The 26,137-nt window shown below is 36.1% G+C and overlaps 1 protein-coding gene across 2 annotated transcripts in view; it reads right to left on the reverse strand.

Moving 5' to 3' along the window:
• The window catches only part of LOC127957782 (ras GTPase-activating protein 1-like), a 42,759-nt gene that overhangs the window by 6,261 nt on the left and 10,361 nt on the right, over nucleotides 1-26,137 (reverse strand). The window contains exons 2-16 of one of the 2 annotated variants that reach the window (XM_052556453.1): nucleotides 11,459-11,611; nucleotides 9,475-9,610; nucleotides 9,238-9,308; nucleotides 7,916-8,033; nucleotides 7,786-7,817; nucleotides 7,396-7,448; nucleotides 6,155-6,305; nucleotides 3,891-3,969; nucleotides 3,679-3,799; nucleotides 2,777-2,933; nucleotides 2,587-2,674; nucleotides 1,989-2,069; nucleotides 1,507-1,664; nucleotides 1,343-1,419; nucleotides 31-203 (exon numbers count right to left, since the gene is read on the reverse strand). In XM_052556453.1, coding sequence (XP_052412413.1) covers nucleotides 31-203; nucleotides 1,343-1,419; nucleotides 1,507-1,664; nucleotides 1,989-2,069; nucleotides 2,587-2,674; nucleotides 2,777-2,933; nucleotides 3,679-3,799; nucleotides 3,891-3,969; nucleotides 6,155-6,305; nucleotides 7,396-7,448; nucleotides 7,786-7,817; nucleotides 7,916-8,033; nucleotides 9,238-9,308; nucleotides 9,475-9,610; nucleotides 11,459-11,611 — 1,648 coding nt within the window. Of the gene's footprint in view, nucleotides 1-30; nucleotides 204-1,342; nucleotides 1,420-1,506; nucleotides 1,665-1,988; nucleotides 2,070-2,586; nucleotides 2,675-2,776; nucleotides 2,934-3,678; nucleotides 3,803-3,890; nucleotides 3,970-6,154; nucleotides 6,306-7,395; nucleotides 7,449-7,785; nucleotides 7,818-7,915; nucleotides 8,034-9,237; nucleotides 9,309-9,474; nucleotides 9,611-11,458; nucleotides 11,612-26,137 lie in introns of both variants that reach the window. The other variant, XM_052556452.1, reaches the window with a different exon arrangement.

Raw genomic sequence — 26,137 nt, forward strand, 5'->3', positions numbered from 1 at the left:
AGTGTAAAATATGACCACGTGTATGTTTACCTCTTTGAATTCACTGTACTCTTCCTCAGACATGATCTTCTCCATTGAATATCGCACTCTTATGCGCAGTGAGCCTGGCTCAATTCCCTTCAGCGGCACATAGGAGCTCAGAGGAAACCACTCATCGATCATCTGGCCCCTCTGCAGCCTGCTCAGCTGGCAACGCATGAACACTGAGACAATACAGAAGAGAAACTAATTAGAGAAGAGCTGAAGTCTAGTGCCAGCAGAGGGCGCACTTGTGCAAGGAAAAAGAGCATAGGGGAGGTTAAAGGAATGAAATTGATCTCTATGGAGCACCTTTAATATACTGCTGATTACCACAGAAAAAAAACAAAAAACACTTAAATCAAGTTACAGTAACATTTAAAATGCATAGTGCCAGGCCATAAATATCAAAATTATATTCAATAAATGGAGTATGTTTTTTTTTTTTTTTTTTCGTGATGTGGGGTGTTCATTTAATAGTAATAAATGTCTCTTTAACACTAAATCAGCATTTTTTTTTTATAATTTCCGACACTGAAAACTGGAGTAATGGCTGCTAAAAGAAATCAGCTTATCAGGAATAAACTTCATTTTGAAATATATTTAAATACAAACTAGTTATTATTAAACCTATCTCACAATATTACTGTTCTCAAACAAATGCTGCCTTGTTGACCATAAGATTCTACTTTCAAATACATAAAAAAAAATCTTTCTGACCCTAAACATTTAAACGATAGTGCTCATATAAATAATAAGGATGAATATTGATTAAAAGCTCCACTAACAGAAGTTATGGTAATAACACAACTAAACATTTGTCTAAATGTACAGCTTAATACCCTTGACTTTGTATGTGCATTATTGTAACAACAACAAAAATAAAAAAAGAACAAAATTGTTTTGTGTGGTAAATGACAGTATGCCACAAATGATGTCATCAGACGATCATGGTTTACTCCTTTAAAAGGTCAGGATACAAAATTAATCTTTTGCCACATCCGCTACACATACTGTAGGTCTTACTGGATACATTTTTTATTTTATTTAGAAGTATGTTTTATTTTTGAGTGGTTTACACCAAGAGTTGTTAACTTGTAGTCAGACAATCATTCTTACATATTATTCTTATATCTTATATTTTAAACAATTATTACTTTATATTTTTTTTCAGTTAAACTGGTCAGTTTCTAATTTCATTTGTCTGCCAAAGTGCATTTTTATTGATACAATGCTTGCTGAGTGTTCATTTATGAACCCGGTGTGAGGTATAAACAAATCGAATGCAATAATTATATGGTAATGAACAGGCGATGATACTCACAGATGTCACTTTCTTTGCTCTTCTTGGTCTTGTTGCTTAGGCTTATTTCAAATCTGTTGATGTCGCTCGACAAGTCACTGCGAGAGAGGAATGGGAATCAGAACCTTAATCGAGCATCACTTTCAAAGCCTCTACACGAGTCTAGAGAGTCCCAATGTACTCACTCAAAGATGAACTCCTCGGTGAACACCGGGTTCTGTCCCTCTCTAGGATGAGTCTTCGCCACCTGCACGTTGTTCAATGAGATGGTGCAATAGGGGTTGGTGAAGTGTTTGATGGGAAGTTTGTGGGCCTCCTCCACATACAGGACTAAACTGCTAACCTAAGGCCAGAGAACGACACGCAAATGTTAGATTTTTCCGTGCTCTGTAATGAATAAGTGATGAGATGTCAGCAGCAGATGACATGCGGACATCTTTTTCCAAAAATATGCCTGTGGTAATTCAGATGACGAGGTTCTTTTTAGATTTGCGTGTCTGGGATCAGGTGCTCTGAAAGAGGTTTTCATCACGCTACTCAGCAGCATCCAGACAGCTCAGCTGTGGCCCGCTCTCTGACGGCACACTCAGAGTCATCTGAACACCTTAACTCATGATTAAAGCAACAGAAGCTAACATGAATAAAAACAGTGAGACTTCTCTCTCACCTGACGCAAGCGCTTGTTGAATGTGGTCTGCAAGGGTTTCCTAAGGTTATTGCAGAACGTCTGCAGGCATTTCATCCAGTCCTGTGAATGCAGTCATTTATCACTTTTACACAGGCTTGGTTCCAACATGCAGAAATCAAAAGTTGTATTCGCTCCCACCAAATTTTTATTTCAAATAAATGCGGTTCTTCTGGACTCTCTTTTCATCAAATAAGCCTGCAAAGTTGTATCAAGCTTTCCACAAAAATATTAAACGGCACAACTGTTTTCAACATTGTTAATAATAAGAATTGTTACTAGTGCACCAAATCAGAAGGATCATGTGACACTGAAGACTGGAATAATGACTGAAACAATTCAGCTTTGCCATCACAGGAATAAATTACATTTTAAAATAAGTTCAAATAGACAAATATTTATTTTAAACGTAAAAAAATAAATGTATTTGTACTTTTATGGGACTTATATTTTTAACGTTATATATATATATATATATATATATATATATATATATATATATATATATATATATATATATATATATATATATATATATATATATATATATATATATATATGTATAGAAGTGATGTAGGACCTGTGCCTGCTCAGGTGTCTCCCCAGCAAAGTAGAAAATGTACTGCTCCTCGCTAAAGTGCTGAATCACAATCTGGAAACAGTTTGGCCTGGACATAAAAATAGGATTAACATAAAATATGTACATCAATATTGCTGCTTTGTTAACTGGGCCCAAACACTGTGGACACTTAAGCTATACAACTGCCTACCTGCCAAACAGACTGTCGTGTACTCCATACACAGAGCACACGCTCAGATCGATTAGTCCTTTGGGTTTGGTGGCTCGCTTCTCACTCTCAAAGTAAATGAGCTGAGCGTCGTTGCCCTCCAGGATGAAGTACAAATGCTTCCAGCGCTTACCCTTACCTGTGGAGGCACAAGTGAAAATGTTAGTAAAATGCTTCGGTCTCACATTTACTTAACTTGAACGGTTTAGAAAATTAATTTTAAGGGAGCCAAACCATGGGAGAACACCCTATAAGAAATTCATTTTATAATGCACAACGCTGAGGTAGATACACTACATATCGACTACAATGCCTTAACTAACAGACTTGCAGAACACCTCATGTATTCAGATCACCGATTTTTAAGAGAACATTTTTATTTGAATACAGGGAGCCTGTATTATAACGCAGCCAGGATTTGAGATATAATGATTTTAGCCCACATTAAACCACCTGAATATTAAATACAAACAGCTGAATACTAACCAGACAGGATGTCAGAACTAATTCAGATTCATGGCCTATGATCATTGAGCACATCCCACAGAGCGCCAGATCTCTTACTAAGCAAAGCCACTGTCATTGAACTGGACAGCTCTGTGTTCAGGTAAACGTTTTGCTTTTTGTTCTGCGTAGCTGATCCTGAGCTTTCTGTGAAGAGTCTTCCTGTGCGTTTCACAGGTGATCAAAGACTGTCAAGGCTTGACAAAACCACCCTCACATGGGGCTTATGTGCTACAAATTACCCACATCCTCCCGTCCCACTGAGAATGACTGAGCACTGAATACAAATGTTACGTGTATGTGTCAAACAGTCTTTTATGCTGATAACCAGTAAAATGTCAATGGAAGCAGTTAGATGCATAAAAAGTAGCCTGCCGTACCTTTGTTGAAGAGAAGATATCCTTTCTTGACAATGTTTTTGTAGAAAGCATCTTTTGTTTTCCGTCGAATAGTGTTATAGATTTCTCTGCCGTCGACCAAGTCAGAGAGGACTTGCTCTTTCTGCTAAACAGCAAAAAGAACGCAGTAGTATGCTATTTATTGAGATGTTCTTCAGCGATATCGGAGCTGATTGGAATGACCTTTCACTTACCTGGACTGAGACGGGATCTTTCAGAGTGTAGCCCTCCACGATCTGCTCTTTTCGGTAACGCTCGATAATATCGTCAACACTGCCAGGAAAAGTTTGGTTTAATTAGAGAGCAGCTGAATGTAAAGCCATGTGGTTTATTACTATGTGCAAAATTACATAGTGTTACATTTTAATTAAATCAGCTCTGCGGCATAATATATGGGACAGGGTTTAATCTCTAAAATGCTTTGTTCAGCATCAGGAAGCAAAAATATTTGGACGGGCATACTTTTGGAGTATTTGACTGAAATCGGTTTAGTCATTTGTAGACCGAGGAAAAATGGTGTTTGCAGGCAAATGAATGAAATTTTAATTTGTGCATTTATAAATTATTCATCTCCGTATGTAATAATCAAACACTTCTGTGTTCATTTATATACAGTTGTGAAGCAAATCTGGAGTCATCTGAAATCTTTACAACCAAATCAGTGATAACAATTGTATATAAATAAAAAAAAAGCATAATCATTACTTATCCATCATTGTGCAATTTACAAACACTGCTTAGCACTACATAGCAGATAAAGTTATTAATGCTATTCTGATTATGGAATCCAAGTTAGTGCCATTATACAATTACATGGAGTTTTTCTGCTCACTGTTTTGCATGTTATTCTTATGTTTCTGGTTTTGCTGATATTTATGTCGGTTATGTGCATGTTATGTTATTGTTGTTGGAGAGCTCACTAGGAAAATGTCCAGACAGCTATGTTGTTATGGCAATAAAGTATTCTATTTTATTTGTCAGGCTGTCAGTAGGGCTGTCAAAATAGCTGAAAAACTAAATTCTAATGTTTTACTTCAATATTATAAAACTTCAAATTATAGTCAAATTAAAATGCATCATTTCAGTTAAGGCAAAATATTACTAATGCACCTTTAATCATTAGTATTAGATTAGATACTCTAAAGAAAAAACTAAAACTACTAGCAGGTGGCGATGTCTTTATGTGTCAATTCGCTTAAACGGCTGATTCATTCAGGAATTAAACGATTTACATTATGTATAAACTATTGAATCACTGGTTCAAACGATTCGTTCAATATGAGGATTCATTTAGAAAGTAGTTTTGTTTCCATGTAATTTTAACTTATGCGCAAAACTGGAATATTGCATAAAATATTTGCGAATAAAGCACTGTTTCCATCCAACGAGACAAAGAGACCAAAATCATCACTTCCTGATAAACTGGCACTAAATATCTCTAAGAAAACTAGGAAAAGCCACTGAATACAATAATTTTCGTAATAAATTACTTGTGCTTCAGAGAGAGCAGACATAACACAATAAATGCAGTCATTGCTTTTAGAGGAGGATGCCTGCTGTTTGGGAACGCAGTCATGTAAGACCGTAATTATACAGAAATACTTTGATGACAGACTTTCCTCAGGCATTTCAGAATGACCAAAACAACATATAGATGCTGTGAACGAGATTGATCCACTGGTGAGTCAAGTTATCCCGTCTCATAGCACAAAGTCACATGATTTTTTCAATGCGCAATGGAATTTATTCGGTAAATACGCTTCCATCGTAGTTTATGCAAATGTTATCTTATCGGATAAAAAGTGTATCCTACTTGGTTGTGCACATACGTTTTTTATGAAAATTTTTTTGAACTTATGTGCATCTTGGCATTTCCATCCAGTGATTTTTATGCGATAATCCAAAATGTGCATAGAAATAGGCGAATGGAAACAGCTAGTGCTTCTTGGAGATGCACAACAGTGGCTTTATAGGTAATATTTTTGTCGGCGAAACTGAACAAAAACAGACAATATTGAGTTTAAAATATAACACAATATTAACTTCTTATTTACTGAACTGTAGTATAAAATGACATTTACACTCGTGTTCGATCGTGAAAAGTGTGATCGTAAAAAACAGCTTTACTCTCGCTGCTTGTGTGATATCACTTATCAAATTATATTAATATAAGACAAAAACTCATACAGGGGCATTTTTTACCCCAATATCTTGAATTTTAGATGTACAGGTTTGGGGGCGGGGCCAGTGCATTAACTGCATTAAAATATTTGAATCGCTTTATTTTTTCATAGCTAATCAATTAAGTTAACACGTTAAACTGTCAGCCCTAATTTAATTATATGATGGGAAGGCAAATAGGTGTTTGAGACGAGGATATGAGGTACCAGAGTCCATTTTCAGCCAGACCCCACATGATGCTTTTAGGTATTGACAAGACACATGTCTGCTGTCCTACCTGTTATAGTACCGCCCTCCCATCATGTACTGGTTGTTGGGAGTGGGGCTAATCTTGAACCTTTGGATGTTCTCATTGGTACGAAAGAAGAGGGAGTAGTCGCCTGGTGTGTTGTCCGACGGCCTGACCAGAAAGCTGCAGACCTGACCAACTGGACAGAGGAGACACAGCATATTAGAAGTGCTTTTAAATAGATTTAAATGGCAGTTTTGAAAATAATGACAGCTTCTGTTGTACTCCATTATAATCCAGTTATCTTTAATGAATTTCCCATCTTAGGTTTGCAAGAAAAAAAGTATTCAAAGTTTGTGCAGCCAAAAATGACAAATGATTCAGATAATGCTGTATAATGAAGTCTTTAATGCCTTCATAAATCAAAAGTGCTTAATACATGTTCACTTTTATGATTTAAAGAAGTAGTTAAGCCAAAATTAGAAGTTAAGTCATTTAGTCTTTTCCTCCCAAAAATCTATCTACGACATGAGGGAGTAAATACAATGAGAGACAGATCATTATTTTGGCTAATAACAGATAAAAGACTAATCTATGATGAATGGATAGTCACTTTGACATTTGCTAAAGATTAACTTTACTAAAAATTAAAGATTAACTTTGACTGAGTGTTAGATGATGGCAAAGGTCATCTAAATATAGGGGAAATAAGCATTTACAATTAAATATTATATATATATATAAAATATTTAATTGTAAATGCTTATTTCTATATAATTATAGAAACCTCTTTCTGCCACAGAATAGGGCAGAATTTAAAAATGTAATTGCAATTTCTCTTATAATTCAGAGTTTTTTCTCACAAAAGTTTATATTGCACAACTATGAATTTACATTGAGGAAACAACTCAGAATTGTGAAATAAAAATCACAATTACGTTTTTATTCAGTGCCGGAAACTAAACAAAATATTAAAAGTGATGTGAACAGAGTTGTGTGATGTAAATTCAATTTACAATTTTTGTTTTAAAGTTAAATGAAAAGTCGTAATTATCTTTTTTAACATTTTTATTTATGCATTTTTTTTTTCCATTGTATGAAACAGGCGTTCATGAATAATTTTTATTTTCAACTAGAAGAGAAATATTACTTTAATGATGTCAAAATTTCATTCGTAAAATGCATTGCTGTGGTTGTAGCACATCACCTGGTATTACAGTCAAGGTTTTTTTTTTTTATGTTCAATACAAAAACATGTTATAGGCAGTGGTTTTGCCGCACTCATGTACCTGTCATTAGCAGGTTGTACGCCTCCTGTTTGCTGATCTTCCTGTGGTACCAGCTATGAAGACAGAAAAAGAAAAACAAGAGGAAACAGGAAATGAGACATAAGTTAGCGGGGCAGAAAGGGCAGCACCCCGAGGCCCTGTGAGTCAAGTCTGAGTCAGAGCAGCCTACTACGGTCACAGCACAAGGGATCAAGCCACCTCTATCAAAGCTGCTCTCTGATCAGATCAACAGCCTGAGGCTCAAACACTCATATTCAGTGCAGCGTTTCTCCCTGATTCTGACAGATGTTTCTTCTGCTATGGAACAATGAACTAACTAAAACTAACGGGGCAGAAGTGACACGCATGCAAAACTAAAAGATATACTGGTCTTATACTATATATACTTACATTTTTCCCTCATGGGGATCCTCCTCTCGTCCCTGAAAATACAATTTTCAATTAATGTGCAAATCCAAAAGATGTTTGCGGAAATGTTTTATAATACGCTTTTAAAGGACAAAAGCTCAAAGACACTTACCACCTCCTCAACAAGATCATCCACGATAAGGCCCTGTTCTTCGGTCCGAACATTGGTTACCCACATCCAACCATCATCCAGTTCATTGTGAACGATAAAAATGTCTCCTTTGAGAAAACTTGAGCAAGACAATAAGGTATACAATTATATAAAAGAGAAAAATAGACAATGGAATGAAATGACAACACAAATTTTATCATTTTAGATCATAAAGATTCTAAAAAGTCATCCTCTCCTGTTATTTTTCAGAGTTTTTTTCTTTTTTTTCTTTTCTTACAATCAGCTGTTGCATTTTGAATGTAAAAGTAACTATACACATTCAATATGTTCATTAATGAAAATACTATATGGTCCCTAGGAGGTAACACTTTATGATTTATTTATTATTATTATTATTAGGCAGCTTTAAAATTTTACAGTTTAGGAAGGGAATTAGTCTATTAGACAGGATTTCCCAGCTTCAGTTGCAATCTAAATTGCTTTCCTGCAATGTTACTTTTTGTAACTTCCTGTAAGAGCCATTGAATACAACAGAGGAAGAAGATCATTCCAAGCAGCTACTCCGGTGAATCGTCTCAGTCCTGCTCAGTCACATTTTAAATGTCCTCTCTATTTAACACACCTGACTACTATAAGCAGCTCATTACGGGAGGCTCAAAAACTTGTCCTGCATCCAAATATGCCAGCTTCCCTTCTACACAGTAATATCCTTAAATAGCAGGCAATAATAACTGGATGACCTACTGCTTTCTCCCAACATGCATATAGTCATGAGGATACTTTAATATTACATGAGGCAACAGGAAAGTCATCTTATGCATAAATGGCAGGGAAACAGCAACACGGCTGTCATTGTAGATCACATTATAAAGTATATATTGTGGATGTAGAATGTCCAAATTGTTTTCAAACTACACGCATGAATACTTGAGTAGGTGCAATGAAATGGATCGAGTGGTAATACTGAATTTAAAGCCAGAATTAGTTTGAATTAGGACTGCACTATAATGGTTAAACTGATAATCACAATTCTTTTGGTAAAAAAAAATATATATAATTATTCAGTAACGTTCTCATTTGAGAAGTGTTCTTTAGATTTTATCAGAATTATGAGAGCATCAACGGGTTTATTTGACCCTTTTTTGAAGGATTTAAACTCTTCTCACTTCACAACCCCAAGCATGAAAGCCAGTGCATAATAAGTGCAGGATAAATAGCCAAAGGCTCTTGATTTCACTTTCACTCCCTCAAACATGCAGAACACAAGCTTGGTTTCTGAAATCTGATACTGGATGAGGTTTAAGAAAGTTTTTATATTTCACCTGATCTCATCAGTTTCTGGCACTTTGGTGTATGGAAGTATGGCCCTCACTCGTCGCCGGTCCTCTACTGGCTGGAATGAGAATGAAAGGTTATAGCAACACCACAAGGGAGCATGACACACATTACCACTACGATGATCAGCACTGAAAAATCTACAAAGCACACTCCTGCTTATGGATACACAACCTCAGATATAGCAACGAATACGAGGAGCATTGTAGAAGATCTCATCGTACCTCTGGGGGAGCCACTGGAGACGACAGTTTTTCACCTTTCAGTAGGCAAGACACATAGCTGTAGTAACCAATGAGGTCTGACAGGGACGAGAAGCGTCGCCCACCGATGTAGTAATCTCCACACATCGCAATGATCCTGAACACACACACAAAGCAGAAACTGTTTTGCCTTTCTGCATTAAAATGACAATGCCTGAATGATTTTGACTTACATTTACTGCAATAAAGAATTTATTTAGGCCTACTTCTGTGAGTCTTCCCATATAAAAATAAAACACGAGCACAAAAGCATTCGTAATGGCTGTAAAACTCAAGCTGTGAATGTTTATTCAACTACAACAAGAAAAGACACTCTAGAAGCATTTGCCAACGGAGAATGGAATTAATATATTACCAAAAGACTTGTTTGCTTACTGCATGTTTCTTTATAAATCAGTCATTGAGCAAGTTTGTTCTTTACAGATGAAAAAAATGCCTTGAGTATACAGTGTTTAAATGTAATCTATTATTTACTTCCGCTCAAGATTCTGTGCTTATCTAGCTTATACTTGGCTCTCATGATTATTTGCTTGCAATGTTCCTCATTTGTTAAATTTGTTAAAAAAAGAAAAGAATTCAGAAAAAAAATTGCCTGGTTTGCACTAAAATATTATTCATTAAATAACACTGATAAATACATGCTTTTTTGAACAACAAACCAGCATATTAAATAATTTTTGTAGCATCATGTAACAGTGGCAGGAAAATTCATATTTGTCGTCACAGGAAAAAAAATGTTATTAGAGATCGAGAGAGTGTCAGAGGAAGTGTATATATATATATATATATATATATATATATATATATATATATATATATATATATATATATATATATATATATACACATATATACATATATATATACATACACATATATACAGGGTGTGATTTGTGGAAAAAAAACAGAGGGGGGGGGTGTTTTGAAACATTGTAATTCATAAAAATAAATCATGAGAATATGAACTAGAAGATGTCATGCGCTAATTTGCGCATATTTATGACGTAAGTATTGTATTGCCTCTCTATGCTCACATACTGCAATTTAATTAAGCCATTTAATTTAATTCTCAGTAAAACTATTTTTATAACTATATTTTAATGTTTCTGTTGTCAGACAACGGAATGAATATTATAATGACTGAAACGCGGTCCATTAGGACTACATAACCAGCTCTCAAACATTAATCTGCACTAATGTAATCAAATACACATACGATAAAGTCAGTGGTTGTGCTAAACGTGCTTGTAAAATAGAGTTAGAAGCAACAGAATATCTTTTTTTTTTCTGAAAGTGCTGCTCCTCTCTGCGCTCGCTGAACACCGCAGAAGCAGAGAGAGAGGCTCACTCCGGGAAACAAAAAGTCGCTAGATTTGTCGCTAGTCGCTTTAAAAAAAAAAAAAATTGCTAAATCTAGCGACAAAATCACAACTATAGCAAATCCACTGCCCAGCGGACCGGCTTCAATCGTCTCGCAAGTGTTGATAGGCTATTACTCTTGTAATATCACTGATCACTTTGAAGGGGGAGACAGGGATACATTGACCAGAAAGGGGGAAATCCCACGCACCTCCCCGGCAAATCGCACACTGTATATATATATATATATATATTAGTAAAGTTATTTTAAATTGTGATTTTTTTTTTCCCACAGTATTTCTTATTAAATAAAGGAAAACTTTTGTACATGTGCAATAACAAAAAAGTCAAATTTGCAATGAAAATGTTACAGTAAAGACATTAATAAAGTTAAAAATACATAACATTTTAATAAATATTTACATTTTAAATCATTTCAAACCATTCACATTTCTATTGCATTAAGACTCACAGTGCAACCATAGCATTAGTCTCTACAATATCCTGGCCCATAGAAATATGCATGTACAGTATTGGGGATCTGGGAGCTCCAGTGAAACATTATGATCCAGAAAGCACAGCTCACCTGAAGTGATTGACCACATTGGTCACGCTGAGAAAGGACAGTACGAAGGATCCAGGTCGGCGGTCACTTTCCCTGATGAGGTAGCTGCCCGGTGTCCTAGCCTGACGCAATCGCTCTTCTGCAATGGTTCTGTCCAACATTCCATGGTACCATCTTAAAGAAAGAAAGCAAAGATGACGGAAGTTAGTTGGCAGTAAATCAGATTTTAGTGTCTTCCTATGTGGTCCATCAGCATTGATTTAATGCAGCCCTGAATGTTGGAAAATGCTGAAGCAGGTTTTTTGAAAGGATCTTTTTGGCATGCTGACATAATCAATCCTATATTTAGTACATTTTATACCAAATCACTTTCCAGATTTTGTGAAAAAGCTCTGCTGAAATGCTGTAACTCTATAAAAGGAGGCTTGCAGAGATTGCATTTGATTTTTAGAGAGAAAAAAAAAAAAATGTAAGCTGCCATTTCACTCAGAGATATGACAGGGCTCCCGCTGCAATATTTCTCTCCACAAAAACTCATGCGGAAATATCCAAAGAGAAATCTTGCTCAAAAAAAAAAAAAAAAAAAAAAAAAAAAAGGTGCCTCAGCATAGCGAGAACATTTAAAAAGCTTTTACTGCAGAGCCTCTTTAATCAAAAACATGGGGCTCTCTAAATTAAACAACAGCTTTTCCAACAACACTGGTTAATTTTTCAGTGATTTTAGATCCTTGTAGAAAAAGGGACAAAAAAATTAAAAAGAACAACTCTTGCCTGATTTTAGTGTTTTGCAACAGAGGGTCAAGACAGAGAGTAAAAGAAGAACTGACATCTATAAAGCTACAAAAATCCAATTAACCATTGTGAATCCACATAAACCCACTGTAGCTCCATTACATAACTGTATGTAAACGTAAAGCAGAAAACACACATGAAAGATCGATCACTGGCATGTGAAGGGTGAAAACGGTTAATATTAACTGTAGCTTTTATTACACTGTTTATTTAAGAAATATACAACTCATCTTGCAGTAATTGTTCCTACTCGATTCCAAGTGAACCACGCACTGCGGATAAAACGTAACTATAATAGACAGCTAGGGCTGCACAATATTGGGGAAAAAATGACATTGCGATATTATATTTTTCTGCGATATATATTGCGATATGAAATCTAATCAAATTTTTTCCTACAAAACAAAAATGGGGAGAGCACACTTACATTCTCATTTTAAATGATTTAAACAAAGTATTATTTAAATTAGAGTAAATTATTTGTTTGTAACTTTAGGATATGGTTTGAATTGTTAACATATTAACTAACATAAATTTACCACAAGCAATACTTTTGTTACTATATTTATTAACATTTGTTTATCTTAGTTTATAAAAACACAGCTGTTGATTGTTTGGTAATGTTACTTCACAGTGCACTAACTATGTTGACAAATACTGTACAACTTTTGATTTCAACTATGAAGGCTAGAATAGCCTAAATGTTGAAATTAACAATGTTGTAGAAGTTCAGTCTGTTAAATAATGTAGTTAAATAGTTTAATAAATAGAACATTATTGTAAAGTGTTACAGATTTTTTTTATACACCAATTCAGACGTCTCGTGAGTTCAATGGTGGGCAGGTCAGTTCTTTCATTAAATTTAATCGGTTCAAATGAATCATTAGTTCGCAAATCAGACGTGTACGGCACTCATTGTGTAATTATCTTGGCAGTTTAGGATATCCCACAAGATTTGACGACACAGAAAACATTTCATCACTGGATAGGTGTTTTAATTTGATTAATAGGCATGAGGGAGAGAGAGCAAGACAGCGCTCGTGTTGTTTGAAGACGGTGAAGGTGAGCATGCGCGCGCGGCCGGGGCTCTCTCATGCTCTCTCTCTCTCTCTCTCTGCTCGTTCTTATATGCGCCCTGTTAAACTGACAGGACTTAAAAACACATACAAATGATAAACTTTCACTCTATGATGGTTAAGCTGTGCAATTAATCCGCGAATCACATTCGTCAAGGGCCGAGGAGCAGCTGACTCGTACGGTTAATGAATAACGGATCAACTACGACAGCCTACATCGCACATCCTGCGATGTGACTATCGTGGATTCGTACATCGTGATATCGATGCTTAAACGACGCATCATGCAGCCCTATAGACAACACAAGAAAACCGTAAAAAAAGCAAGTAAACTGCTTATCCAGCGGGTTACGCATACATAGTAATAGCTTGGTCTGCTTTCATATTTGTCCATTCTCCATTTCAGAAAAAAAAAAGGTTTTAAAAATGGTTTAAAGCAAATTAAATAATAATCTTGGAATGCATAAAGTTTTATCTAATAAAAAGTAAAAATAGAACACTAAAAACTAAATTAAATTGTTTTAAACTCCACAAGAGAATTTAACAATCCCAATGTGGAAAAATGTATTTTCATTTTGAGATTTGTTATTAAATCGAAATGTTAAAATATAGGAAATAAGCATGCACAATTAAATATCCAATTAATAATAATAATAAAAAACTGAAATAACATGATAATACAAAACCTTATATATTGAATATTCTTTATATTCTTTAAATATACAATTAAAAACAAGAAAAAATAAAAAATTTCTGTCGTGTCGAAAATGTTGCCCACTCCTTGAATTAAATGTCAAAGGGTCCTTTCGAAAACAAGCCAAGCGGAAGCGTCCTCTGAAACTTTCAGAAATAAAAAAAGGCATTTGATAAACATCATGATTTTGCACGCCCACTGTGGTTCAGAGTATTTCTAAAATTAAAACATTCAAGCTAACTAATAAATAAATAAATACACACTTAAAACACCTCATGGTACATCTGCACTTAAACTTTACTTTTTAGACTCAGTCTGGCTGCAGTTATTCATTCAATTAGCACTTCAAACATGGCACAAAAACTACACAAGTCAATTACAGCATAAAAGTCAGTACATATATGTGTCTGTGTGTGTTGATGTGGTGAAGAGGAAGTGATTGCAAATGAATGGAGGAGGTGGGAGATGAGAGTGAGAACAACTGTGATATTTAGAGTCTTGCCCATGATGAAATGTCACACTGACTGCAGACAGCATGATATCATGTGGGCAAGCCACTCTCCCACACTCAAACTCACTGTATTCATACAGAAGCATATGCAGTGTAGTTTGTGCTGAATGTCAGTTTTCTGTGGAGATTTTCTAATGTTGTGATTGCGACAGTCCCATACTCCCATTTTTAGCACATATCATACAGTCCAAAAAGTAAAAACTGATGATTTAACAAGATGAAAAATGCACTTGGTCATGTAAACTATTGGCCCATTTTATCAGCCACAGTGATAAAGAGCGTAGGCGTAATTTGCACACTGCGAGCTTAACTAGACTAAGCTCTTCCTTCCCTCTATATTAATTTATTGAATATGTGGGCTCTGTGAAGCAGTTCTTTGACTAAAACTGCACTGTTAGCAGAAGGAGAGTCCCTCAAAATTCCCGGAGGCTGCATTTTGTTCTCAGTGGGACTGCCTCGCAGCTCTGTACGCTATAAAATGACATCAGTAATACAGGGTTATTAGCAGACAGAGTAATGTGCTCTTAAAACTTCAGCGGTCAAATAATTCAGAGGCTCCTGAAAACACAGATGTGGGGACCAGATGAAGCGGGACATCAATATTGGCTATCATAATGTACAAGCAACCAAAGCCACACACCCTTGATGCCTGTTCACACCAACAAGCCTTTAAATGAAAAGTCCATTACATATTCCACCATTGTAATGCCATTATTCCTTATTTAGAGAGTGATAACATCACTTACAAATATAAATTATGATATATTAGAATAATATTATCATACAATAAACAATACATAAATCACTTCAGCTTTTTATTTTTATATGTCCTATTATTCTCCCTCTCTCTCGCTCTATATATATATATATATATATTAGAGCTGTAGTCAAGTCCAGCTTTGTCGAGTCCAAGTCAAGGCCAAGTCCAGGGCTAGTTGAGACCGAGTCAAGACCGAGTCCAAAGAGGTTAGAGTCCAAAATTTTCGAGTCCAAGTCAAGACCGAGTCCAAATGAGAGAAAAAAGGGTCTTCTTCAAGACCACACACTTAACTACTGATAATGTATGTGATGCGAGAGACAGCATATCTCTTATTCTAAGAAAATAATTTGACATTATTATTTGTAATGATCAAAAAGCATGTGCAAAGTAAAAACTCTGTAGGACAGGGGTCTCCAAACTACATCCTGGATGGCCAATGTCCTGAAAAGTTTAGCTCCAACTGGCCTTAACACACCTGGAAGATTAGTGTGTCTAGTAAGAGCTTGATTAGATGGTTCAAGTGTGTATAATTAGAGTTAAAGCTAAAAGGGGCGTTTCACAAGATCCCTGGCCCTATGCTTAGGCTGTCCTGATTGGCCCCTATGCCCCCCACTCATGAAAATATCCAGGTAAAATAAAATATATTTCAGATTCATACTTTTCAAGGGCCCTCTCTTCCTTTGGGGCCTGGTAATCAGTACTGGTTTTGCCCCCAGTCCGACCCTGGGAGCTAAACTATAAAGGACACTGGCCCTCTAGAACAGAGTTTGGAGCTGTAAGGTCAAATAATTTGTATGTACTTTATTTTCATTTTATTTACTTTATAATGCTGCTTTTGCTGACATGTCTGTGGTCAAAAATTTATATGACTGATGCCATGGCACAGTGCACAGACACACGCAAAGCTCGGGATATGACAAATGCGCACAGCAAAGCTAGAAGGGATACGTTTGGCACTACTGGGCATGCGCACATAAATACAGCGACATTTTTGTCCTACTGTGCTAGTGCTTGCATAGACTAGTCGAGCACTGTCGGAAACAATCGACTACTCCAGCATGTATTAACCATAATGCATACAAAGTGTTGGCAAGTACGATGTGAATTTTAGAATTACAATATTAAGTGGAGCTGTTACTATATGACTTTATCTATGTAACATGTAAAAATAAAATATGTAATGTAATAATTAGGGTTGTGCCTGAAGCCGAATACCTTACTCGGAATGGCAAGGTTAATGGCTTAAAAAACGAAAAACGGACAAGGAATTATTCTGCCTGAATACTCGACTGAAGCTTACACAGTCTGGTGTTTGCTAGATAACATGAGCCAGGGGATCAGCGGCAGAAGTGAATGAATGTAAACTTTATGAGTGAAAAGAGCGCAAATCAAACACCGCATTGTTGTCGCCTCTCTGTGCATATCTCAGAAATCAGAGCGTTGCAAGAGTAATTTTACCTATAATAATACATCATACACGTTATAGTATTTGTATATATTTAAAAGGGAATTATTTAAAGCTTAGGCTACGATGTGAAACAAATGAATAAGCACAGCGCGCTCACCAATCAAACAGCTGCATTGCACGTCTCAGTCTCTCAAAAACCAAATCAGTTCAAGAGTAGGCTAATAATCAGCCTAGATACTGATACATTGTCTACTTGTCCTACATGTTTGCATCTTTACCTTTTGCTGGTTTGCGCGGCACACACATCTGTTAAGTGAAGTTCATTAACATTCGCTTAAAGAGTTCTGCGTAATGAAAATGTGCACATTGAATGGATCCAGTCGTGTTCAAATAATCACTTAACTTTTGTCATGACATCTCTCTGCTTGCATGATAAATATTATTTTAAAAATTAATAATTATTTTAGTTTAACACGACATACTTGTCCAGTGATAACTACGAAAAAAAATATATAAAAAGTCATAAGAGTCTTATCAAGTAACTGTATGATGTTGTATCCGAATGCAGATACGAAAAGTGTTGTGATTGTAACAGATACAAATACTGGCTGTTACATGAAAATTTACATATGTAATTTCATAATTATAAAGTTTGTAAAATTTACATATGTAATTGTTGCATAAGACTATACATAAATATGTGTTGATTAAAAAAACTATTTAATGTGTTTTCATTTACAATAGCATGAACCACGAGTAGTCGAGTTACTCAAGCATTTTTTTCTTAAAAAAATCTACTAGCAAAAATCAGTAGTCTTTCAGTAGTCTTGCAACCCCTATACTGTACAACAATAATTAGTATTTCATTATTGTAAAGGGTACGTTTAAGGCTATCTGGGTGTAGACGTAAATAAAACACAATCTAACAGGTAGAAAATTAAATTAGAAACATCTAAACTTTTCAGGTCGCAGCAAGTGCACCGTTTGTCATGCACATCCTGTCCCGGAACAATACTGAAAGCCAAGATGGAGAAACAGACGATCATAGTTGTACAAGGATAGCCATTTTGTAAATGAATCTATTAGCAGAGCTACTGAAAGGGATGTTTAGTGCTGGAATTCCATTTATTCTTTGCTGAAACTTCTGCGTCATCATGAAGAGCGAGTCATGGTTGCCCAGCAACACCAGACGCCACTGGAGCGCGAGCGCAGATTACAGAGTGCTTTGGAAATAAGGAGAGCAGCGCGCCTAGCGTTTTCCACATGTTTTCAGTCACGAAATCGTGCAAATGTGTTTTTGGTTTGAAGGATAATTTTTTTTTTTTTTTTTTTTTTTTTTTGCTGGACTCGGTCGAGACCAACTAGAAGACTTGGCGAGTCCAATGACCAAGTCCGAGAGCAAATATAACAAGTCTGAGACGACAGAAAAATGTCTCGAGTCCGGACTTGAGTCCAAGACCGGACTCGAGTACTACAGCCCTAATATATATATATAGCTAAATCTTCATGTTATTGTGTATAAAAAAAAAAAAAAAAAAGGCATTTTAAAGACCACAGATTATAAAATCATAATGCAACAGCATAAAATGCAAGAAAGCCTACACCCTTCCAAATGACAACAAACTTTTAATTTTTGAGAATATTTAGATCATGGAAATTAACTATCCAAATATTAGATACATTAAAAATCCTTAATAAATAGTAAAACTTTATATTATTATTATTATTATTATTACAAAAAGTGCAAAGTAATGAATAGAAAAGAAAAAAGAAAAATGCACAACGAACTGAGTTTTTTTTCAATCTACAGATTTTTTTCCAGACCTTCTTTTCTCTGTAAATAAAGTGTGCAAACTAATGTTGAAAAACACAATCACTAACTTACTTAGCAGTCAGATGTCTGTATGCACAAAGGCACAAATCCCTAAACAAGACCAAATCTGCAGATGAAACTTTGTTTTGTTGAAGCTTGTTTGAACAAGCTTCTCACCTCTACACTAGGGCTCGACGATTATGGCCTAAAATCCAAACCTCGATTAATTGAGCATTTTACCTTGATTACGATTGATGAATGATTATTTTGTTTGTTGTGTTTTTTTGCCCTCATAGTTCATTGACAAGGTTTGTACTGTAAATATGATTGACTATTAAAAGTGAGATATTTTTTTCCTATTGAAAGAGTGATCAGACATCATAGCTCACTATCAGCAGTTATTTTATCTATGTTCATAACATTTCTTACAGATCACCGCTCGGTGTAAGAGATAAATAAAGATCAGATAAAGATAAATTAGCACAGTACCAGTACGAGTGATGGTGTGTGTGAATTAGTCATACCGTCTCTATATTATTGTGAAGCTGTGGGTTGTAAATAGCCTAGCTCCTTCAAACGTAGAAAAATATGCTATAATAAGTTTTGAGATTCTAAGCTACTTTAGTGATAAATCACAGGACAGCGCTGACAATTAGTTTCTGCATTTCTCTGTGCCTGTGATCTTCACAGCTACTGTTTATATGGGTTTTCATGCCACAATGCAGCTGCGCAAACTAGGGCTGTCAAAATGGCTGAAAAACTCAATTCAAATTTGCAATTAAATATTATCCACATCCTAATGCACATTTATTCAGAGCATAAGAAAATATGACTGTGGAAAAAAGTGCATAATATTTAAAAATGTTTATAAACCAATTATAATTAAGTAGCTTAAAGAACTATAAACAAAACAGCACCATGTGTGCATGTATAGTTTAATTCAAAGGGGTGAAAGCCAATAACAGTACATTTTCTCATTTAAACATGAGATGCAGTAGGATGGGAAAACCCACCATAAAGTCTCAAGAAATGTTTTTGAAAAAAAACTAAACCCACATTTATTTTACATGGCTTTCTAAACATGCAGATCTATTGTGTGAGACGCGAGTGCAAGGGTAATAAAAGATGCCCCTCTCTAGAAAATGCATAATATGGGTTCTGTGTGAATGGCTTGGTCTTAGTTTTGACGTAAACAAGATCTTCTCCACATTCTCTTTTTCTGCAATATTTTGATTGGACATTGCAGCAGTGCTGCATCTAGTTGCTTCAACTGTAAAGGTTAACAAAAACATTCTAATGCAATGACACTTATATTGTCATCGCATCTCGTGCGCCACAGATTAAGGCCAAAGTATAATTTGACCATCCGCATCCGCATTATGTAATTCTCGTCATCAAGAGAGCTCGCGGACAACCGCATATCCGTCCACGCAGTCTCAAAAAGTGCCTGCACGAGGACGGGGTACGCGGCTGTCAACAGCGCATACACGAGGTGAATGATTACAGAAGTGGTACTGCTTGTCGAGCTCATCCGCCTTTTGAAAGCTGTGTGGATGAAGCTGTGTGAGACAGAACATAACGCGAAATGTGTAGTATACCCGGGGCGGGACTTAAAGCTGCCTCCTTAACGGACACCTACAATCCGAATGCAACATTTTTGCATTCGAATGTGGATTTTCTTTTATTCACTGACTGGACTGGCCAGAGTCATGTGGCTACACACGCGGTAGTATGATTTTCCGGGGGGGGGGGGGGGGAATGGGGGGATGGGGGGGGAGTATTAACAGGATTAAAAAAACATAATAACCGACATGGGAAAATTACATCGGTTGGAGGTTCTGAATTCCATTTTTGATTACTTATCGATTAACCGTCCAGCCCTACTGTACACCACTTTATGCACAAGAAGCTGCAAAAAACACAGGCGCAAGTGTAATGTACAAAACATGGTGATATACATTTTTAAGTAAATATTATAGGCGTATTTTGCATCACCTAAAATGACTGAGGTCATGTACATATAATGCACGATATGTCGATATATTGATTCCAGTGTTGGACAGTAGCGTCGCTACAAGCAGCGAAGCTACTAGTTTAACTAAATTTCTCAGTAGCTTGGTCGTAGCTTCGCTGCTTTCTGAATCAAATAGCTTTTCAGTAGCGAAGCTCTTTTTTTTTACCAAGTAGTGCAGTAGCTTCCACACAAGCTACATTTTCGTAAGCATTTCTGAAGCTCAAACTCAAATCGGGATATACAACTGCTAAGATCGCTGATCCTGGATCAGTAGTGACGCGACGCCGCTACTTCATCTTGTTCATCTTGTTTACGGTGGATAGCAACCAACCATCTTTATGATGCATTACCGCCACCTTCTGCTCCGGATGGTACCACTCCTTGGCCAGTCACGCAAAAAATTATTTGATGAAATGATGGCATAGGATGAGGTCGGAGAACAGTTAATCCTGAGGAGTGAGTCGCCGTGGCCGTACCTCGACAGGTACATGACACTGACTGAGATAACAGAGAGAAAATATGTTTTCAGATGCTGCTTGTAAAAATTATCAGGGTCCAGCCTGGCCATTTTTTTTGTACTGTTTGGAGGTCTTGCATTTTGTTCTGCAAAGGCCTACAGTATATTAAGCATGCCCATGCAACAGGTGCATACACTTACTTGTGCGCACATTGTAAATTACATGTATTTTGATTGTTTTTGTTGCCAAATTTATAAGGAGCACAAAAAAACTATTAAACCTAACAATTACACCTGCCTATCTGTTTGACTCACAGTTTTGAGCACTGAGATAGCATTGACTTGTAATAAAACGTGTTCAACATAAAAATCAAATTTTAAAAGTAGCTTAGATGTAGCAAGCTACTGTTGATGTAGCTTAGCTTGCTACATTTCCCAGGGGGGTAGCTTCAGTGTAGTGAAGCTTAATTTACTGTAGAGTAACTGGTAGCTTAGCTCACTACATTTTCCAAGTAGCTTGCCCAACACTGATTGATTATTGAGACAGGCCTACAACCCTGACTTATATAATAAAGAAATACTTTATTTGTATGGTTTTGTAATATCTATTTCACGTATTTCCTTGTGTGTCATGGTATATCAGACACTTAGATGTCAATGGATTAAAACATTGCCTATAAATAACAGGCTGGATGTACAATAACCTTAATTTTTTTTTTTTTTTTTTTACAAAGCAGATCATATATATAAAACAGCTTTGCCAAAAGGGAGATTTAAGTACATGAGGATTCTGAATGGGATTTTTTTTTTAGCAAGCCATTAAATGACTCGAGACTTGACTCCAGCGATAAAGACTTCAGACTTGACTTGGACTTCAAGTTAAAGACTCTGACCATCTCTGACACAGACCAAATGTTTGGACACAGCTTCTCATTCAAAGAATTTTCTTTATTTTCATGACTATGAAAATTGTAGATTCACACTGAAGGCATCAAAATAATGAATTAACACACATGGAATTATATACATAACAAAAAAGTGTGAAACTACTGAAAATATGTCATATTCTAGGTTCTTCAAAGTAGCCACCTTTTGCTTTGATTACTGCTTTGCACACTCTTGGCATTCTCTTGATGAGCTTCAAGAGGTAGTCACCTGAAATGGTCTTCTAACAGTCTTGAAGGAGTTCCCAGAGAGATGTTTAGCACTTGTTGGCCCTTTTGCCTTCTGTCTGCGGTCCAGCTCAACCCTAAACCATCTCAATTGGGTTCAGGTCCGGTGACTGTGGAGGCCAGGTCATCTGGTGCAGCACCCCATCACTCTCCTTCTTGGTCAAATAGCCCTTGATGCCTTCAGTGTGACTCTACAATTTTCATAGTCATGAAAATAAAGAAAACTCTTTGAATGAGAAGGTGTGTCCAAACTTTTGGTCTGTACTGTATATACATATACATACATACATACAAACATATATATATACAAACATACATAATGTGATCGCTCCGTGCCGTGCTCGGGCGTGGTTGGTTGGAAGAGGTGGTCCAGAGCGTGGTTCAGTTTAATTAGGGTGCAGTACACATGCAGTGTGAGCGCTAACCACACCGGAGCAGGGAACTACTGATATATAGTACACAGTTACCTTGTTTCATTTCTTAATTCAATTTATATATTTTTTGTTCTATTTGTGTTATTTATAATAAGTAAATCTACTGTTAAGTGCACTGATATCAGACTCATTTGGAATAATAAAGTTTATTGTTAAATTGTTAAAATACCCTGCCTCCACTACATAGACCAATGTTTTTCACATATAAGTGCTTGGTCACCACATTTGGGTTATCATTGCAGAAAATGTGTTTATGCATATATATATTCTGTTCATTTAGGCTGTATACTGTATTCTATATACAGTAACAGTCAAAAGTTTGGACACACGGATGGGAAGTAATATGATATTATAACTATTTTATTTAGCTTTTTAAACATTGGTAAGAAATCATTACATGTGATCATTTTATTCTACTGACTAGTTTTTAGCAATAAAAAAAAGAAGAAAAAAGAAATCTTCGTTTTGTGAGACCAAAAAGAAACATCAACTCAACAGCTGGATTAGATGACACCTAATCCATCGCAGCTATCATATGACAGCTTGCTTTTGCATATCAACATCAGATCTGCAGAATAAATATGTCTCACATTTTTACATAATGTTTGCAAACTAAAACAGAATGTCATTTAAGGTGGGCTGCTTAAAAACCGGGCTTTAAAGACAACTTCTCAATACAACCACGACCAAGAGCAGACATCTAGAGAACTGACACTTCACCTTTAACATCTTAATAATGGTTACACTCTAGCCCCACAGTCTGCCTATTTTCCAGCACAGACCAAAGGCCAGATGCTCTCAAACTGAGCATCTTCAATACGTACTCTGACCTCAAGAGCTCTGCAGTTACACATTTGCATTTGAGATGACTGAAGCTAATATATATCAAGCATGACTGTGAATGTCTGTCACCTCAAACTCGACTCGTGCAAAAGCAGAGGAACAGGAAGTGTGCTGAGGTGGACAGGTGACACTTTCTCAATAACACTCAAACCACTCACATGCCTTGATACTCAAAGCCCTTTTTGTGCCTCGCCGTAATGGAAATCAACTGATATATGCAGCACAGCTGACAAAAATAAATGATTACGACCACAGACAGCAGCAAGTCATCAGCAGCTTCATTCACAGCTTTGACACAACGGTGCTCTGAATCATAAATAGGAGTGAGAACAATGCACTAGTTCACTGTGTGCTCGTTAGCCCACAAACAGGACATTATAATGACACTTCACAAGAAAAGTGGTACTTCACACGTGAAGTGAAAAAGCTCTTTTGGCTGCCAAATTAACCCAATAATGGTGCATTTCCACTGCACGGTACGGCATTGTACAGTTACAAGTAATGCGAAATACATAATCAGATTACTTTTTGAAGTAACTAGTAAAGTAACGCATTACTTTTTAATTTACAAGAAAATATCTGAGTTACTTTCTCAAAAAAGTAACGACAGTTACTTTTGTTTTCTCATTCATTGACTGACAAGTCTCCTGTCCCATATTGGGAGAAATCTGAAGTAAAGAGGCATTGTGTGCGCTGTGAACATGTAGTTTTAGATTAAATGTGAATGTGCATTATTTCCTCCCACTCAAAAAAAAAAAAAAAAATATCTAAATGAATTAAACCCTTGAAATGCAAACTCAGAATATGATAAATCTGCAATAATTACATGTGTTAAATAACAAAAATGTGTCTAATCCCATTATATTAACCAATGTCTTTGCTGCTGACCTTTGATGATGCAGTTCACACTAATAAGCAAAAATGACTTTAGATAAACTTACAACTGTGCTTCATTGTTTTGTTTTTTTATTGCTGAAGAGTGTTGATATGAACCTTCTCCTGTGTTCTACAGTACAGGCGTGAATTTCCTTTTCCTTCAGCATGAGGTTTATTCATTACACTTATTGTGTGAAAGGGCTTTTATATTTGCTATAAATATAACTTCTTATAATAAAAACAATCAAACCCTGCTCATATTAAAAAAATAACAAGAAAGTAACGTTAAAGTTACATAACGCATTACTTTCCATAAAAACTAAGTAACGTAATTAGTTCCTTTTTTATGGAGTAACATTGTATTTTAATGACTTACTTTTAAAAGTATCTTTCCCCCAACAATGGTTAGGAGTTTCAATTACCAAAAATGGCATGAAAATATCCTGACAAAATACCAGAGGAGGAGGACAGTATTCTTCCTGGATGTTTCATCTTCATAGCTGGCTAGCTGGAAACAGAACATGACCTTTCTGCGATTAGTTCATCCCAGCTATCAGAAAAGGAGCTGGACCTCTCAGTTTCCTAAACTTCATCTTGGAGGAAGCGAGGGCAGAGCAGGCTTGTTGAGACTTGATCAGTTGAATTCGCTCTCTCAAGTAGCTTCAACTCATCCATCTCGCTCAGTGGGTTTCGAATACCTCTAAAGAAGTCACGTCACCGCTCATCAGCATGACAGAGTAATGAATCTGCACAGCCTTATGTTAGCAGAACCCTTCCACTATATTGTCCGCTGTCACGAGCCCATCTCTCATTCTGAACCCCAGAAAAATCTGTCCACCTGAGACAATCACTCGTCATTTGAAATAAGACAATGTATTAGTATTTAATCACTAAACTCATAGATTATACTACAAAAATTATAAAATAAATATATAAAATAAATATACAAAGTATCTGTAAAACAATACAAATTATAGTATAAACTATATTTCACAATCTCCAGCGTCAATTAGGCCTAGGCTAACAGAGGACTAAGCTTAAAACAAATCCATATTTTTAGGCAGTATAAAATATATATAACAATATTCATGCATTTGATCAAATTAGTTTAATTTTTTTTTTTCTCAAAGGAATCTATCCATTTTTCTATCCATCTATCTATCCATCCATCTATCCATCTATCCACAGTAATGGTAAAACTACATTTTTCATCTTGAAACAAAGTGTTGAATTATTCCAGCTTTTATAATAGTTTTTGATTGAGTCATACAGATGTATTGAAAGATCCTATTTTAAAGCAGTTTTTGCTGCTTATTTTAAATCAGAGATGATATTAAAACATTTATCTTAATGCACATTCATTGTCAATTTATGATGAATGTGCAATAAATCAGCCATCTCTGGTCAGAACTGTGCTCATCAATTTTAATAAAAGCACAGAAGTGTTTTTATTATTATTAAAAATGTATATATTTTTGAATTATAATGGAACAGACAAGACAAAAAGGGCAAAACTGAAAATATGGAAGTTTTTCACTCCATATTCTGTGAGTCTGATTTCCGGACGGCAGCGTTCGTGTCCCACTTACGCTGAATTCATCCTCTGCTGCATCCTGGGCTCTCGAGCTCGCTCTCACGCACTCACAGAGTAATCCCGCTCAGCTGCTTAGTCGCCGGGGTCCGTCTCCTCTGTCTCACCAGACAAACCTCCCATTTGATCGTCGCCATCTCCCAAAGAAACCTGCTGTTTGAGTGCCCTCACCACGCAGCTCTTTAAGTCAGTGGGCAGAAACTCGAGTGGAGGTGGGGCTCCACCTCACATATGGCTGGCACAGTCTTAGCTGATGTCC

Source organism: Carassius gibelio, chromosome B5, assembly GCF_023724105.1.
Source record: "Carassius gibelio isolate Cgi1373 ecotype wild population from Czech Republic chromosome B5, carGib1.2-hapl.c, whole genome shotgun sequence".
Lineage (NCBI taxonomy): Eukaryota > Metazoa > Chordata > Actinopteri > Cypriniformes > Cyprinidae > Carassius > Carassius gibelio.